General features: G+C 54.4%; 3 protein-coding genes across 3 annotated transcripts; 1 reads left to right on the forward strand and 2 right to left on the reverse strand.

The window, feature by feature from the left end:
• Nucleotides 1–542: 542 nt before the first annotated feature.
• On the reverse strand, nucleotides 543–1,637 carry BBK36DRAFT_1140722 (NAD(P)-binding protein; the record flags this gene model as incomplete). Its single annotated transcript, XM_024893401.1, has 1 exon — nucleotides 543–1,637. The coding sequence occupies one exon, from the start codon at nucleotides 1,635–1,637 to the stop codon at nucleotides 543–545; it is 1,095 nt and encodes a 364-aa protein (XP_024750280.1).
• Nucleotides 1,638–8,887: 7,250 nt separating this feature from the next.
• BBK36DRAFT_1199026 (hypothetical protein) lies at nucleotides 8,888–11,849 on the reverse strand (the record flags this gene model as incomplete). Its single annotated transcript, XM_024897068.1, has 3 exons — nucleotides 8,888–8,944; nucleotides 9,020–10,791; nucleotides 10,925–11,849. The coding sequence occupies 3 exons, from the start codon at nucleotides 11,847–11,849 to the stop codon at nucleotides 8,888–8,890; spliced, it is 2,754 nt and encodes a 917-aa protein (XP_024750281.1).
• A 631-nt stretch (nucleotides 11,850–12,480) lies between these two features.
• BBK36DRAFT_1117698 (hypothetical protein) lies at nucleotides 12,481–14,916 on the forward strand (the record flags this gene model as incomplete). The annotated part of the gene is made up of 3 exons (XM_024890387.1): nucleotides 12,481–12,678; nucleotides 12,755–14,004; nucleotides 14,502–14,916. The coding sequence occupies 3 exons, from the start codon at nucleotides 12,481–12,483 to the stop codon at nucleotides 14,914–14,916; spliced, it is 1,863 nt and encodes a 620-aa protein (XP_024750282.1).
• Between the last annotated feature and the right edge of the window lie 1,030 nt (nucleotides 14,917–15,946).

Below are 15,946 nucleotides of genomic sequence, written 5' to 3' on the forward strand. Positions count from 1 at the left end.
CATATATGACCAGGGTGGTCAATGTCAACCCGCCAAGCAACAGCATCAACATGACGCTTCGACTTATTATACTATTCGTCTCACATTCGCATTGCACCAAGTGTTGATGGAGATAGAGCCTTTCGGCCACTGCATTAGAATCATCCGCCATGTCTGGCAAAAAGAACTGATTTTCATCTAAGCTTCTCTAGTCTTATTTCGTCATTGAACTCGCGACGGTCTATTCCCTCTATGCGTGTCTGACCCCGACCGCAGACAGCAAAACCCAAATGAACTCCAAGCGTGGTAAAAAGCAAAGGCAGAAAAGAGCAATGCAGTTTTTTGGTTCGCAATGAAAGCAGAAAAGAACACCCCAGATCGTATAATTTGATCGAAAAACGTCAATGGCCAAGGCCAACCCAAGCCTCCCATTTTGTCCCTGCCTCAAAATCGACTGCTGGTATCATCCATGCCCGAGCGTTCCATGCTACGGGCGGTATCGCTTCCGTGATAGATATTAATGTGATGTGAAATGTGTGCGTCAAGTGGCTCTCGCCCGTCCTTTAGTAGCAAGAGTAGCCACCGTCAATGATGACGTTGGAGCCGGTCATGAAGCTGGAGGAGTCGGAGGCGAGGAAGACGCAGAGGCCGTTGAGCTCGTCAACAGCACCCAGGCGCTCCTGAGGAGTCAGGGACTTCCAGATCTTCTTCTGGGCCTCGAGAGCGGGAACACGGTTGAGGGCAGTGTCCATGTAGCCGGGGGAGATGCAGTTGACACGGATCTTGTACTTGGCCCACTCGGCAGCGATGGACTTGGCGAACTGGATGACACCGGCCTTGGAAGCGTTGTAGCAGCTCTGCTCCTGGGGGTAGTTGACAATGGTGCCGGACATGGAGGCGACCATGATCAGGCTGCCAGGCTTGCCAGCAGCCATCATGGCGCGGCCAACAGACTGGGCCATGAGGAAGGAACCAGTGAGGTTGATGTCGATCAGACGGCGGAACATGGCAGGGTCGTAGGTCTCAGCCTTGATGTTGGAGTCGGCAATACCGGCAGCGTTGACGAGGACGTCAGGAGCGCCATAGAGCTCGACAACGGAGTCAACGGCGGCGTTGATAGCAGCGCCGTCACGGACGTCGACCTTGAAGAAGGAGACGGGCAGGCCAGACTTCTGGTGGAGCTCAGCGGCAGAGGCGTCGCCCAGCTCCTGGTTGGCATCGAAGATGACAATAGCCTTGGCGCCAGCCTCGGCGCAGGCGCGGGCCATGTGGTTGCCCAGGCCTCGAGCACCGCCGGTGACGATGATGACCTTGCCCTGGACGGTCATGGTCTTGAGGGTGTGAGGCATCTGGTCGTAGACCTTCTTGCTCAGGGGCTCAACCTCCTCGCGCTCAGCGGGGGCGGGGCTGTCGTAGGGGACCTTGGCGGCGCCATCAGGGACCTGCAGGGTCTGCTTGTCACCCTGGCCGGCACCGTAGTTGGTGACGGGAACCTCCTTCTCGCGGACAACGCTCTTCTTGTTGGCGGTGTCAGACACGCGGACGCCGCGGGTGGCGGAGAAGAAGCGGACAGCGTTGCTGGGGGCAGCGACGCGGGAGGCGGCCGAGAAGTTGGCGGCGCGAGAGGCGCGGAGTACGCTTCGGGTAGAGAAGGCCATTGTGACTGTGTGTGTGTGTGTGTGTTTGGGTGGAAGATGGGAGAGAATTGGTGGAGAGGAAAGGGGAGAGATGAAGAGAGGTGTTGTAAGAGAGAAGAAGTCTCAAGAAACGAGAGGAGGACCTTGATTTATATACAATCCCCGAGGAGAGAGCAAAGACGTGAGATTGCTTGCGGGAAGGTGGTTTGGGTTGGTATGCACAGAGGGGGAGGATACAGAATGGCTGCTTTCGAACAGTCGAGGAGTGTCTTGATATAGCGATGGAGCTGGACGGGTGGGGGCGCCAAACATGGGGCAAGGCGGAAAAAAGAAAAAATGTCGAGGGGCGGTGGATTTAGTGGGCTCTAGTGGGCTCAGTGGAGGGTGGGTGCGGCCAGGGGGGCCTGCAGTGGGCGTGCATCTGGGCCTCAGCGATGGCGAGTGGCTTTTTAGTGGGTGTGGCCGCTGCATTCAACGAGAAGCTTAGCGCGGCGGGAGGTCCGGCAGCGATTTGGCTCGCCGTTGGGCAGGTACCTGTCATGTACATTGTATTCAGTGCCGGCTGCTACCTCGAGGTGAGACGCGAGAAAACTCTGCTGCTGAAGTGCACGCACCTGTGGCTGATGGGCTGGGCTAGGTACCTACTCTAAAATTAAATCCAACGGCGGCCCAATTGCTCACAGAAACTGCTAGTATCCGACGAGAAATTGGTGGGAGCCAACTCACACGCCGCTCCGGATAATGCAGATTGTATGTACATCCATCCATCAGCCAGCTGACGTGTAATGCCAAGGTATCTCCTCAGAAACCCTCCGAAGGCTGTGGCACCACGGGACTCAGCCTTCCGTATTCGCAGCAGTCAAGGGCAGATGCCCGAGTACCGCCCAAGTACCGGTGAGACCTGGAGGGGTTTGAGGGGCAAAATTGGAAGATTCAGCGCCGCGTTACTCAGCAGGGTCCTGCTCCAGTGATCAGCCAGTCCGTGCCCTCACGTCTCCTGAGATGCGCCAAGTATAGTAAGTACCAGCTGTCCGTCCCTTGCGGGCGAAATACATGATGCAAGATCTGCGCGAACGGAGAGGAGCTCTGATTCCTGTCAAGTTCTTCGCGCAACGTCTTGTCGCTTCGACCATTGCCTTGGTATTCCCTTACGAGTAAGCTCTGCTGGCGGTGGCCCCAGAAAGATGGACACTTTTCAGTGGGCTTCTGCCGCCAAGTGACGCAAAGCGCTGCCCTGAGATGCTGCAAAAATGGGGTTCTGAGATTTTCAAGGGACTTCCAAGTCTCCTCTGCCCTTCAGATGCTGACAGTCGTTACCTCTAGATGACCGCAATCTTGCCCGAGCCGCGTTGCCGATCGATGAAGTGAGCCGAGATGGACAACTGCCAATCTTGCGTGGCAAATCCCAGATGCTCCGTGTTGATCAGTCTCTTTTGCTACACCGCGATTGTGTCAGCTCGAAGACGAGTTTCGAGCAGACTATCCATTGCCTGATTTCGAATGCAGGCCGCGGATAATAGCAGACAGCCAGCAACAGGCAGAACGCGTTCTCGGCTGCCCTCCGGCCTCGGTCGCCGACGCCGTCGCTGCCGTAGCGCTTCTGCAGCGTCCAATTGGAGGGGTGATTGGACAGTTCAGGAAATTTCTTCGCTATACATACAGACAACGTGGCGCGGCAGACGGTTGTGGTGTTGTGGCGAAAACAGGATGAAAGACAGACGCTGACCGGGCCTCGATCGGGATTCACCACCAGCAGGCACTCTGCCACTACTACACAACTGACAACCACAGTCGCAGCCGTAGATCTGCACGACGGCCAAGGCCGTATCGGATCCGAGCAGTGCAGAGAGGCAAAAGCTGGGGTCGCACTTCGCCGCCGCGCTGCTGCAGGTATGCATCGGCTGCAACCAGACGATCCAGGCTGAGCGAAGCTTTGAACATGCGAAGGAAGCGCATCTGAAGCTGCCCAGTGCTGTCTGCCTCCGAGTGCAGAAGAGACACTGTGAGACATGGGAAAGGCGGGCGTTCCTGAGTCAAACGACGCTTGCGAAGGGCTCGTGCGATTGTATAATCTCGCACGGTGATGGAGCTCCCGACAATCCGGGGCAGTTGCATACCTTATCAACGACTTCGGTGAACAATGACCACAAATGCATCAGATAGTCGCCCACGATGCTACCCTGGTATCAATTCACCTTGCTGTTTCAAGACACCCGTGCAAAGATAGGTAGTCACATGCGCCAAGTTGCACAGCAGCCACGAGGGCGTTGATAGAACATGTCCCTCCGTGGTACCGCTCTTCCTCCACATTCTCCCAGCTCATCCGACATCGCCGCTACGTTGCTACACAGTGCGACTGTTACGGAGACAGAATCGCTGCAAGTGCACCCGTCCAGGCACCAAGAGCAGGAGGCAGGTGCTTGGCAGTACCACCAGTCGTCGCTGCACTTTGGGCTTGATTCAGCTTCGCTCAACCGAACCCAATTTGAACCCAACAAGAATCCTTATAATTTCCTCCTACAAGCTGCTTTATTACCTCGACTCGACAATCTCTGTGTCAGCGAATTCCAATCCGGTCCCTCTGTGCGACAGATCTGTCCTCTCCAGCTTTCTAGCTGATGGATCCTCCAGGCATCGACATTCTGGCCCGTGGGGGTTCCCACCCAGCCGAAATTGGACAAGAAAAGGACATCGTCGGTTCGGGGTGCGACAGAGACAGATGTGGCGCTGCCCCGGAAGCGTCTTGGCTCAGCTCTCCCTAGTCTACTACTATCGTGAACTACTATTTTGAGGGCCATCCGGGATGCGGGATGGAGATTGTAGCACCAAGCTTTCGTCATGTATCTGTGCGATCTGAAGACCCTACATACTTACCGCTACGCGAGATGTACGAACGGCGTGGAGACTGGAGAAGCTCTTTGGGTTTGCAGCTGCAGAATGTGTACTCGTCGGAGGTGCATACGCTTGGTGTTGCAGCCCAGCATACATACATATAGGACCCGGATGCATCGAATGTCTGATGCTGAGACAACGAGAATGGTTGAGGCTCTTCTCGAGCTGCTCCCGCAGAGCCGAGCCTCTTCCCAAAGGATTGCAGCTTGTACGCTCGGAAGTTGCCCCATCAAGCGTGCAGCTGCTCCAAATCCATTGCAACAGCTCCTTTCCAATCCTCGGGACCATTGCTTACGACGTATAGTGCAACCACTTGGATGGCCTCGGAGCTTCTTCCTCGGCTATGGCTTTGATTCCATCTAAGCACTTTCGGCCGCATCTTGAGGCCTAAACGGCTGTATATCGACCCCGACACCCGCAGCAAAGATACAAATCAACGAGTCAGGGAAAAGTCACTCTGACGCAAATGCGAAAGCGCAAACCTGTCGCCCTCCACGGGATCCTGTGGAACCCCAAAACGTTTCTTGACAACATCTTGATGCATTATGAGTTACTACAGAAAACCAGGTCCCTTGCACTTGAAGTCGCACCTCATTTCTTTTGCTTCACAGATTTCAATTACAAAAGTGGCTGCCCTTGTCGCGACCGGTATTCAGCCATCCCCCCACGCGCCAGTTCCTGTTCTGCACGCCACTGGGTACTGTTTGGAGCTTCTGCATCGGCTTCTGGAAGCACGGCACACCAACATGAAGCCGCCCTAGCTAGGCTAGCCAGTGCGTTGTGGAGAGGCAGAGGGGCACTGTGGTCCACTAAGCAGCTGGGAAAGCGAAGGAATTGACAGAGGAGCATGGTTGCCGATCAGGCGACGGGATCCGGACGGTGCCAGAGCGGAGCCCGCGACCTCACAGAGACAAAGAGGGGAGAGAAGGTACCTGCGCTTAGAGACCGCACTGGTCCGGGCTCCAGCCTCGTGGAGCTTGTATGGAGCTTCGAAATGTGTCTGCCTAGAGGTCAACGGGGCACTGGAGGGGACTTGCTGCAAGCCATCTGGAGACACAGGCGTGCGTGCCTTGAGCTACACGGCGAGGAGGGGAGCGACAAAGGAAGGGATGGATGGGGGAGCTGCGAGACACAAGGATGGGCGACACAGGAGATGCGGTGTGCCGAACTGTTCGACCTGCTTGCGTTCAACCCGGCGTGTACATGGACTGGTACGCATGCCCAAGGCGCGTTCGAAACGGCGACTTCGGCCAAGCTGGCAGCTCAGCGCATGAAGCTCACCAAGCTCACTCACTGCCCGCATGCTTTTCCCCCATCTGCAGGATGATGACCCCTGAGCCATTGCGTCGTCACCCCACCACCTACTGACAGGAATGGACATGCTCGGACTTGTACCAGTCCATTCTTACTGCACCAGCATCGATACCAACGGGAGTCCCCCGGCATCACGAGATCGAGGACGTAAGCGAGCACGAGCCAGGGAGTGTACGATTGCCTGTCCAACGCTTTTATTTGTACTGCCTCATCGTACGGTGCCGCGATGCCAGCTTCTCCGGATTCTCAGGGACTGGCGATGCCTACGCACGGCAACTTGCCGCGAACTCACTGGCCACTCCACAGTTTGGCTTAGCGCAGTGCCCTCTACCGTTTTCCCGCAACGGGACTCCAACAAGTCTGCTCTCGTCAATAAGGTTGTTTGGCGCGCCTCCCTGGCAAAGGGAGGTCGGGCCAGGGTAGCCGACCCTGGTCAAGATTACTCTGGGGTCTGTCTCCCAGGAGCGCGGAACAGATGCACACACCCACCACCCTTGGCCTCCCCCCTTTTAGTTCCAAGTGTTGAGTGAACTTGAAATGATACGGTACGTTCTTGCCTGAACTACTTCGTATTACCTGGCGATTCGTCTGCTGAACTATGATGGTGGGCAAGCTGCGTCCAGCCGCAAACATTTAGGGTGCCAGAGCCGCGCTGCTGGACTGTTTTAAGGCACCAAGAGCGTCGACACAGCTTCTCGTGCCTATACATACATATGCCCGTCTTACTCAGCGCTCCTGGTTGAAGCCGGCAAGAGAGGAAAACAGCCCGAGAAGAGTTGCTTCGTTAGCCATTGGTCAAAGCTCCCACCGTTGCGCTCAGTCAACACCCCGGATTTCACGAACCGATGCAGGAAAAAATCAAACTGTCCGCATGACCTCTGCGAGATTGAGCTTGGGTCTATTCCCGGGGGCCGGAGTACGACACCGCGGCCGGCAACGCGGGCTCCCCACGTTTCCCAATGGTTGGCGACTGGGCCGAACAGGCTTGCCGGCCTGGTGGCTTGCGACAGCCCCTGAGCCATCCCAAGTTCGCTCAGCTTTGGCACGAAATTCGTCCTCCTGACCTTGCTACATTCGACCCCGGACCTGTTCGGCAAATGACTTCCCTCTCGTCTCTCCATGTCCATGGGGCCTGCCCTCACTTCACTTTGGGGTGCTCCAGCAGGGGCCATCATGAGGCTCAGACCACCAACACAAAATTTCTGCTTCTCCAACTGCTGCTACTAGCAGCAGCAGCAGCTTTTGCAAAGTTGGGTCTCGGCTCTGGTGGTGAGTGACAGGAAAATTTTTATTTAGCTGCCTAGACCCTCTTCTCCTCAGCAGCGAGATGGTGTGGCCATGGCTGCACGGCCGGCAGTCGAGGCGCGATCTATCGAATGGGCAGCTCTGCAGGCCTCAGCAGCAGCAATCTCCACAAGGAGAGCACCCCTCCCAAGGGTGAAGCTTGGTGGTGCTTCTCCATCCTCAGTTTTCCATTCTAGTAACTCTCAGATACGGAGGCGCTTTTTGGGCGGGAATCAACCTCCCCACATCAAGCGAGATGCAGCTCTCGCATGTCACTTCTACGAGTAGTACTGCTGCTTTGTATGATGCTCAAGCGCCTGGTGATACGAAGCCAAGAGATTGGCTTGATCTCTGAGAGCAATTGGCACATTGCCTCCGAATGCGCAGCACACTCGAGCAGAAATCGTCTACGAGGACAAGCGCCGGGTGATACGAAGCGAAGAGATTGGCTTGATTGGGTTCTGAAGAGCAATTGGCACATTGCCTCCGACTGCGCAGCACACTCAAGTAGAAACGTGGCGTGGCCCTCTTACACCACCTCTGCAGGTCAGTCCATTATCACGTTGTCCAGACTGGCCCGTCACATTCTCGACCACTGTCGAATCTTGTCTGCAGCCCCCTCGGGCGCGTGGCGTGACCGGGGGTCATTGCCGCGTTCGCCTGAAAAGCAGTCTTCAACGGCATCCTTGGCCTTTGCGAAGAGATAAGCTAGTACTACATGATGATTTAGGGTTTCCGGCCTCAATCTGTCGATACGCGGTCCATGGAAGGCACTGCCTCCCCCTCACGGCTAGCGATAGGCGGGTGGGCGAAGCTCTTCCATGCAGATCGGGGCCCCGTTCGGAGCGCAACCTCCGATTTGCTTCCTCCAAGAAACTTGGATGGCCGCGTTTGTTGACATGTCAGCTTCTTCGTATTCTTTGGGTTTCTATTTTGACGTGCCGAGCACCCCCAATGCCAGCCAAGGAAGCTGCGCATACGAAGCGCCTCTACGGAGTAGAGTCGTTGATGATACTATTTCGTATGTGTGTGTGCGGGGATCCTTCGGCTGGTCAGGTTGTGGTGCATTGCATTGCATTGGCACCTTGCCTGATGTACGCAGATGCGATGTTACTGCATCATGTACTCCGTACCGGTGCATTGTTGGGCTATCAAGGTTGTCTGTCTGTTTTGTTTTGCCTCTCCAACTTCTTCTTCATTCCGTGTGCCGGTGGTTGGTTTTCCAGCGGCTTCTTCCTGGCGTTGTTGACTCTCACGCGCGTCAACTCCTCCCGCCCGCATCAAAACACCAAAATATCCGGCGGCAGCCACAACTCACATCATTGGACAAGTTACACGGCACCATACCTGAACTGCATTCATTGTCTACTCGGGGAATTACAAGAGGCGTCTAAAAGGACAGAGCTCGCTATAAACCAATCATCCCGAAGGCCCGAAAGCCACAGATCCGAATGCAAGCACAGCCAGCTTCGAATTACTTTTCGTGATCAGGGAAGGCAAGTTCTCGCGGCGCTTCTTTGATACAACGAAAAAACGGTATTCTTCTTCTTTGACCTCTTTTCTTCCTCCCTTCAATACCTTAAACGCCGGGGTATGGGAACCCACCCGGGCCGAAAACCTCGTAGCATATCGTACTGTTTACATGTCGAATTACTTCGTACCAGCATCCTCATTAACGAAACAAAAGAAAAGGAAAAAGCTCAAGTCAGAAGAGCGAGCAAGAGCTCTGAGGCGTGGTACGGCTAGCTAGATCGTAGATGGTCTTGCATGCTTGCCGCTTTTCAATCGCGCTCAGGCGCAGGGATGATCAACTCCAATAATGAAGCGATATATGGGCTCTGTAACACGCGCGTTAGTCCCAATTCTTCACAAAACACGGGGTAAGCACAAGGCAAAAGCGTAACATGACATACCATGGCAAGATTCTCCGCCAAAATCCCATGCAGCTGCGACAAGTGCGGCCGGAACAGCCTCTCGTTCCAACCCCCCTTCTCAGCTGTCCTAGATTGCTCCTTGACAAGCTCCTCCTCTGCCTCCGTCTTGACCACGTTGCGCGCAATGTTGCGAAGCACCAGCACGGCGCTCAGGGGGATGCCGCCTGCCTGGGGAGGTGCCTCGGGCATGCGCTCGTCACGGAACGTCGGGGTCTCCTCCAGCACAATGCTCATAGTCTTGGCCGGGATCACCCACGGCTGCCGCGGCCGCCTGTTGTGCGACCCGGGGCCGGGGATCATGGTCGAGATGTGCGTGGAGATGTGTCGCGCGAATGTGTGCAGACGCATCTTGGTTGGCTTCTCGTACTTTGTGCATTCGCCCCAGGTACACCGGTACTCCCTCTCGACGTTGGGGAACTTGCCGTCCTCGCCCCTCTGCTCGTTCAGGTGCATTGTCAGGATGTGGTTCCACATTTCCTCCTGCTTCAGGTAAAAGTGGCCGCACTTTTCGTTCTTCTTGTCCGGGTTCATGGCCCACAGACAGCGGCCGTACTCGGTGCCGTCGAAGGCGAGGGGCCGCGGCCGGGCCCGGATGCCGTGGATGATGAACTTTTGCTGCGGGTCGCCCGGCTCTCTAAGCACTTGGGCGTTGGAGTCCTTGTAGACAGACGTACTACTTCTAATGAAGTCTGCCGGCGTGATCATCGGTTGATTGAGCGTTTTCAGGGGGGTAGCAAACGCCGACTGGTAGGCCTGCCAAGCAGCAAGCTGCGTGATGAAGGATCGGTTATCTTCCTCGAAGAAGCATCTGACCCACTGATGGACTCGATCGGGTTCCTCTAGCTTCAGCATCTCCTGGAGAAGGTCATTGGGCATTGGTGCGATTTCGTCCTTTGCCGGCAGCCTCTGTTCCGGAATGAGTGTGTAGTCCCTGGTGTATTTGCGAGCGCCATGTGCTAGTAGGCGGACAAGCTGCTGGACCAGGTTGTCGGGAACGATGGATCGCACTAGGTTGTCCACATTAGGTACAACGGCCGTGTACTGGTAGAGGAAGTCGAGGCAGGCATCGATGAGTTCGTCATCGTTAAGCAGCAGCCAATTCACGATACGCTGGAGGGTTGAGCCTGGAACCTCGCCCAGTTTATTCGTGGCTTCCAGGTTCACAGAAATGCGTCCAAGGGCGCGGAGTGCGGTAAGAATGGTCCCTCGGTCTTCCGATGCCAGTTGAGCCAGGAGCGTTTTGTAAAGAGGGTCGTCCGATTCCAAGGTCATCCAAGGCGTCAGCTGCTCTGCAATATCGAGAGCAAGGTGTTTGACCTCGATAAGCGAGTCCCTTGCCGGTAGATGCAAAAGAATGATTATCAAGTCCTTTACGGGAAAGAAATCAGACATGTTCTGCGCATTTTCAGGCAGCGTCACCATGTTTCGAATGGTGAGAATAGCTTCAGTCGTCAATACCATCTCATCGGCAAACTTTTCCGTCTGAATCACATCGGGTATATCTCGCTCCACCAGGTTTTCGATTCGTTCCAGTATGTCCTGCGTGCCGTAGTTGCCATCCAGGCAGCCAATATCGTTGGACTCGGTGAAAGAGTCCCAGGAGACCGTCCAGTTGACGTGATAGAAGAGGCTGCCTATCTGCAAGGCCTTCTCCACGAGACCCTCGGCCAACCCCGGGAAAGAATCGAATTTGTACTTGTCACCTCGCTCAAAGGAGATCTTGACCAGGTGGTTGAGCGCAAAGGCCTGCTCTGCGGGGACACAAGAACGAAGCGCGTTCAGACAGCGGGTATAAATGTTTGGGCCGTCGAAGCCAGCTAGAAATCATACCATTGTTAGCATCACACCCCTAAGAAAAAAAAACATGACGTTGTCTCAGCTTACTGCCGGGCTGCATGGGCTGTCTATTCGAATGATCGAGGGCGTAGCGATGTGGCAGTCTAGCTTTGAAGAACTCGCCCGGCGCATTGCTTGGAGTTGCCACAGGGCGTAGCTGAAGGGGCTTCATAGGCTTTGGCTGGTACGAAGTGACCAAATGCGACGTGTTCTCGGAGTTGGGCGGGTGGTGGAGGATAGAAGGCCCCCGTGAATTGTTGTGAATTGCCATGAGGGGCATCTGATGGGCGGACGGATGGTGGTGTCCGGATTGCTGCGCGTGGTTCACCGATGGCGAGGCTGAGTTGCCTGTCTGATGGTTGGAGGCCTGCCTTGTGACTCGTGATGGGCCTGTGTCGGGCTGGAAGATGACTCGCTGGGGAGGAGCCTCGCGAAGGCCGCGGGACGCGCGAGCGCTTGCGGCGGCGTCAGGTAGCGGCCGTTCCTGGGCGGGAGTGCCGTCATCGCCAGACGCAGCGCTATCTGTGGCTCCGACATTGCTCTCTCGCTTGCCGCGAAAGTTTTCCCTTGTGCGCGTCAACAAGCCGGCGCCCTTGGCCGTGACGTCCTCCAGAATGTCCTTGGGCGGCGGCTCCTTGCCGTGGATCGTGCTGATTTCGTAGGCGGCGAGGTTCTTGTAGAACTTTTCCTTGAGAGCAAAGGCTGTCGATGCCTCGTTATTTGAATGAAGGCCAAGCTCAGCTGCCATGCGCCGCCACGCCAGTTTTTCCTCCGACACCTTGTCATATCCACCGTTTGCGACGATGTGGTTGAAGACCTTGTACAGATCGAGGTGAATCATGCCCACCTTGGGCTCCGGGTCCAGCGTCGTGCCTCGCTTCAGATGGTACTCCCTCAGCTTATTCATGAAGTCTTCATACTCGGGCGTCCTATCGATGGTGTGCAGAGGCACCTCCTGAGGGGATGAAGTCATCTTGACGAATAGCGGCCACGGCGCCTGTTACGCGCCGAGCTGAGCCTAGGCGATGCCGAAGATATCTGTCGAATTGGTCGATGGCAGGCCCTGGGCTGCTGGCCGAGGCGATGCAACGGCGTTTGGCTCGCGCGTCTGTCAATGCCGGCGGACTGCGATCGTGTCTCGCTATGCCTCGTGTCGTGGGTGAGCGGGAGACGCGCCGTGTCACCGTCGAGTATCAGGCATCAGCCTTCTGTTCCGCAGCTCTGAATCGGCGTCAGCAATTCGTCGCTTCGCGCGATCAAGCTCAATCAAGATCAAGGTCAAGGGCAAGGTCCAGGTCCAGGTCAAGGTCAAACAAGGCTGGGCTATTTCGAGTTGGCGCGGCGCGACGAAAATCGACTGGCGCAGATGCAATCTTATCTGCACGTGAGCCGCATCCACCGCTTTTTGGCCAATCGGAATTCTGCCATGGCAGCTCCCTCCATGGTGCCTGCATCTCAGATCCAAGCAATCAACTTGCCTGCAACTCTGCCCTCGTCCGGGATGAAGCGATGACGATGTTTTCTTCTACTTCTCTTTTCTGGTCCATTTCCCGTCTGCATCAGCTTCCATCCCTCTCTTACACTTATCAAGACCATTTCTCGCTATGCCGCTTGCTCCAACGCCTTTATCGGGATGTCCTCTTCACCGTTTAGAGATCCGTGATGGGTCCACAGGCACCGTTTACGACGCTACTCAGCTGGAAAGCTCTCTGACTGCTACCCTGGAAGCTCGACGATCGCTGTCTGGAGGCACCAATAAGAGCGACCTCATGCTTCAATCTCATCTGGGGCTCAGTCGTGTGGTTCGTATTTCATCCAGAAGAGGGAAATCAACGCCGCTGTGTCTATTTCTTGCTGAGAGGCTGACGGCGTCGACAGCTGTCAATCCAGCTTGCAGATCTCCTCACTTCATCGGGCGACACCACAGAGGTTGTGACTGTCGACAAACCTTCTCAGCAGATGTGCATTCGGATTCACGAAAAAAAGCAGACCATTCTGTTTACCTTCAAAGAGAGCCGGGATTTCAATGTTGCCATCTATACACTGAAGAGGTTCGGGTTTCGAGTCAGAGACAGCGTATTTTCTTTCAATCACACTACCGCCGGCCTGGCTCGTTCCCAGTCTTCGGCGCCTTCAAGCAACGACCTCGGACCCCGATTGAGCTCCATCACGCCTTTACAAGGATATGGAAGCTCTCAGGCTCCGTCGCCGTTCTCGTTCACGGCTCTATTGAACTCTGATGTTCCACTTTCCCAGATACAGTCAATGGGCACACAGCATGAGCCCTATGAATCTCCATCACCAGACTCGTCGCAACAGCTGATTCGACACATTGTACCAGCCACGTACGCTCATCAAAACCCATATCAGTTATATCTCGGCCAACACGGCAATTTGTATCAGCCCCGGGTGAGTTCACCACTGCGAAACGCTGTCGAGGTTGACAGCAGAGACCTATCGCCTATGTCCCCTGTATCTCCCATGCCACAGAGCCAGCCTAGCCTTTCAGTCCATCCTACAACAGTAAGATCATTACTGGCCCAGCGCTCTACTTCTGCACCCATTACAACACCACCATCTTGGCAGCAGCCGAGGTACATGAATACAGATGGTTGCGGTTCGCCATACTACCAACAGAGTCCGCCAGGAAGTCAAGAAACTACCATTACCTCTACTGAGAGTGATTCACAATCCACAGACGGAACGAACGTCACATTGCCGTTGCAAATCGCAGAAGATTTTCGCAAACTCATGCCTCAACCTCGCAATTTACCTTTTCTGAAAGAAGGCAAAACCAAGACGGCCGTGCTCAAACCTGTGAAAAGAAGAGCAAAGACGGAGCTTGGTCCATCCAGTGCTAAGCGGAAGAACAGCTTCTTTGCAGGACATGGCAACAGCAATACCTCGAACGATGGTGCAGTTTCGTGCGTGCAAGAGAACGGCGCAAACTCGGATATAGATGACGCCAGTGCCGCCCCGATAACATTGCATCCGACATCATTCCAGACACGAGTTTCACAAAACGGAGCAACTTCGCCGGATCATTCGTCACTTGAGATATGTGACCTGCCACCAATGCTGATAGCAGACAGCTCCCTACTAGAGAAGGTTAACAATTCAACATCAAGGTTGCTTGACCAGTACACAGCGGATGTCAATCGAGGGTGTGATGGCGGCGCTTGTGCTCAGTTCTACCTGGACCAGATTGATATGGTACGAAGAGATTTCTGGCTCAGTCAATTAGAGCAAGGCAACTGCATTGGAGGACATGGGTGATTCACCCGAGCATCATGGAGAGCGGCAACCGGAGGGCGGTCGCTGCTGTTCATGTTAAATCGAGAAGAAGCCCATGGGGACATATTTGGACCAACGATGCATTCACACGGGGCCTGTTCATCACTTTTTCTGGATCTTCATTCACTTTGTTTCAAAGCTGGCTCAGCTGCTCTGAACAACTGCGTTTCTGTATACTTTGTTCACGGCGCTTACTGCTACAATTGGTCCATGATCTTTATAAAATGGCATCAACCCACCGCCCAGAGCGGCTATACTTGATGACCATATCCCATATCTCAACACTTTCTTGCCAAACAAGCGGAGCAATCCCCTCATCACGAAACAACAGAGCCTTAGCAAACATGTCTTCCGTATTTGCCCAGGTTGAGTCCCTCCTGGCAATGAGGGACCTCAATAGCACCGAACCGCAGTTTGTCCTACCTGACGCGCTTTTTTTCAGGCTCATCGTTGACGAGGTTGCCGGCCCCTTCATTATCGTTAATGAAGTTGCATGGTGTCACGGATATTACATGGCGTGGAAATTGATGATTCCAAAGAACCAGGAACCAGACTGGCCCCATGAGGTTCCTTCAGATTTGCTGGTTGAGGCAGCTGATGTGCTTGATCTTGCGGCGTGCGAGCTGTACGCGTACCAGAGCGGTTACAGGAGCAACCAGCGTGTCACTGTCTACACGGATACACTTGAACGAGTAGCCTGGTGCGTGAGGGAGTGTGTGGGCATGCGATGGATCTATAGATGGTGATGGAAGCGAGGAGAATCATGGTCTCTAATTGTCTGTTGGGGCTGTGGTTTGGAGTCTCTTCGAGTATCAGCATTCCTCACACCCTTCTGACCCATAATGCGTCCCCCTATATAGGTATAGATTCAGGGAATAGGAATTCTATTTGCTGGATATTTTGTTTGTTGTACCTATGCTGTGATGAAAAACGACAGCCTCCTATCTGTGATTGTTTGCTTGTTTTTCTTAAGCAGTCTGTGCCAACCTTGATAACATAACTTGTACCCTCATTGGTAGATAGTATACTTATCTCTTATTTAGTACTCCAGTTGAACAGTCAAGATGCAGTTGGCTCTCATCCGACGCCGGATGTTGTTATTAATTGCTTGATAATGAGTATATAAAAGTTGGGGGGCCGGAGGAGGAGGGGGGAGGGGGGTTAAGGGCAACCTCCGTCGAAACATTATAAAACATCATTCATCCACCCTCCTATGTTCCCAAAATTCCATCTACATTACCAAGACGAATAACACACAAAGGCATCACTCAGATCCCCTTATCCAAAACTAGCTTTCTATTTTTCACATATTACCCACCTCTCTATAAAGCAATGGATCAAACTTATCCGTTCTACCCCTGTGGACAATCTCCTTTCCTTGCTCAACCCAGAAGGCTATCTCAACAACTACGACTTCAGCAACGCAGAGTTTGAGCGGCTCGTCTTCGAAGATCAAGGCGGCTCTACAATCCGTATCCATGAAGAGGCAGTCTGTCCTTACGGCACCTTTACCTGGATCGCCGATGTCACGGATACGTATGCAGGACGCCCTGTGAGGGCTCCTGACGGAAGCATTGCCTTGTCCGGGAAAGTGTATAGTGGCCTGAACTTGACACCTTTGAGTCTCCCTGCGGATGTGAAGCTTGCGGAGGGATTTGTTGTTTTTGAGGACAGACCGGGGCTGACGGTTTGGTTTCAACGCGCATCGGGCTTTTTGATGGTGATTGGACGATAGAATGTTGGTTGGCAGGAGACAGAGAGAGGGTAAACGCAAGG

The sequence above is a fragment of the Trichoderma citrinoviride genome (assembly GCF_003025115.1).
Source record: "Trichoderma citrinoviride strain TUCIM 6016 unplaced genomic scaffold BBK36scaffold_6, whole genome shotgun sequence".
NCBI classification, from domain to species: domain Eukaryota; kingdom Fungi; phylum Ascomycota; class Sordariomycetes; order Hypocreales; family Hypocreaceae; genus Trichoderma; species Trichoderma citrinoviride.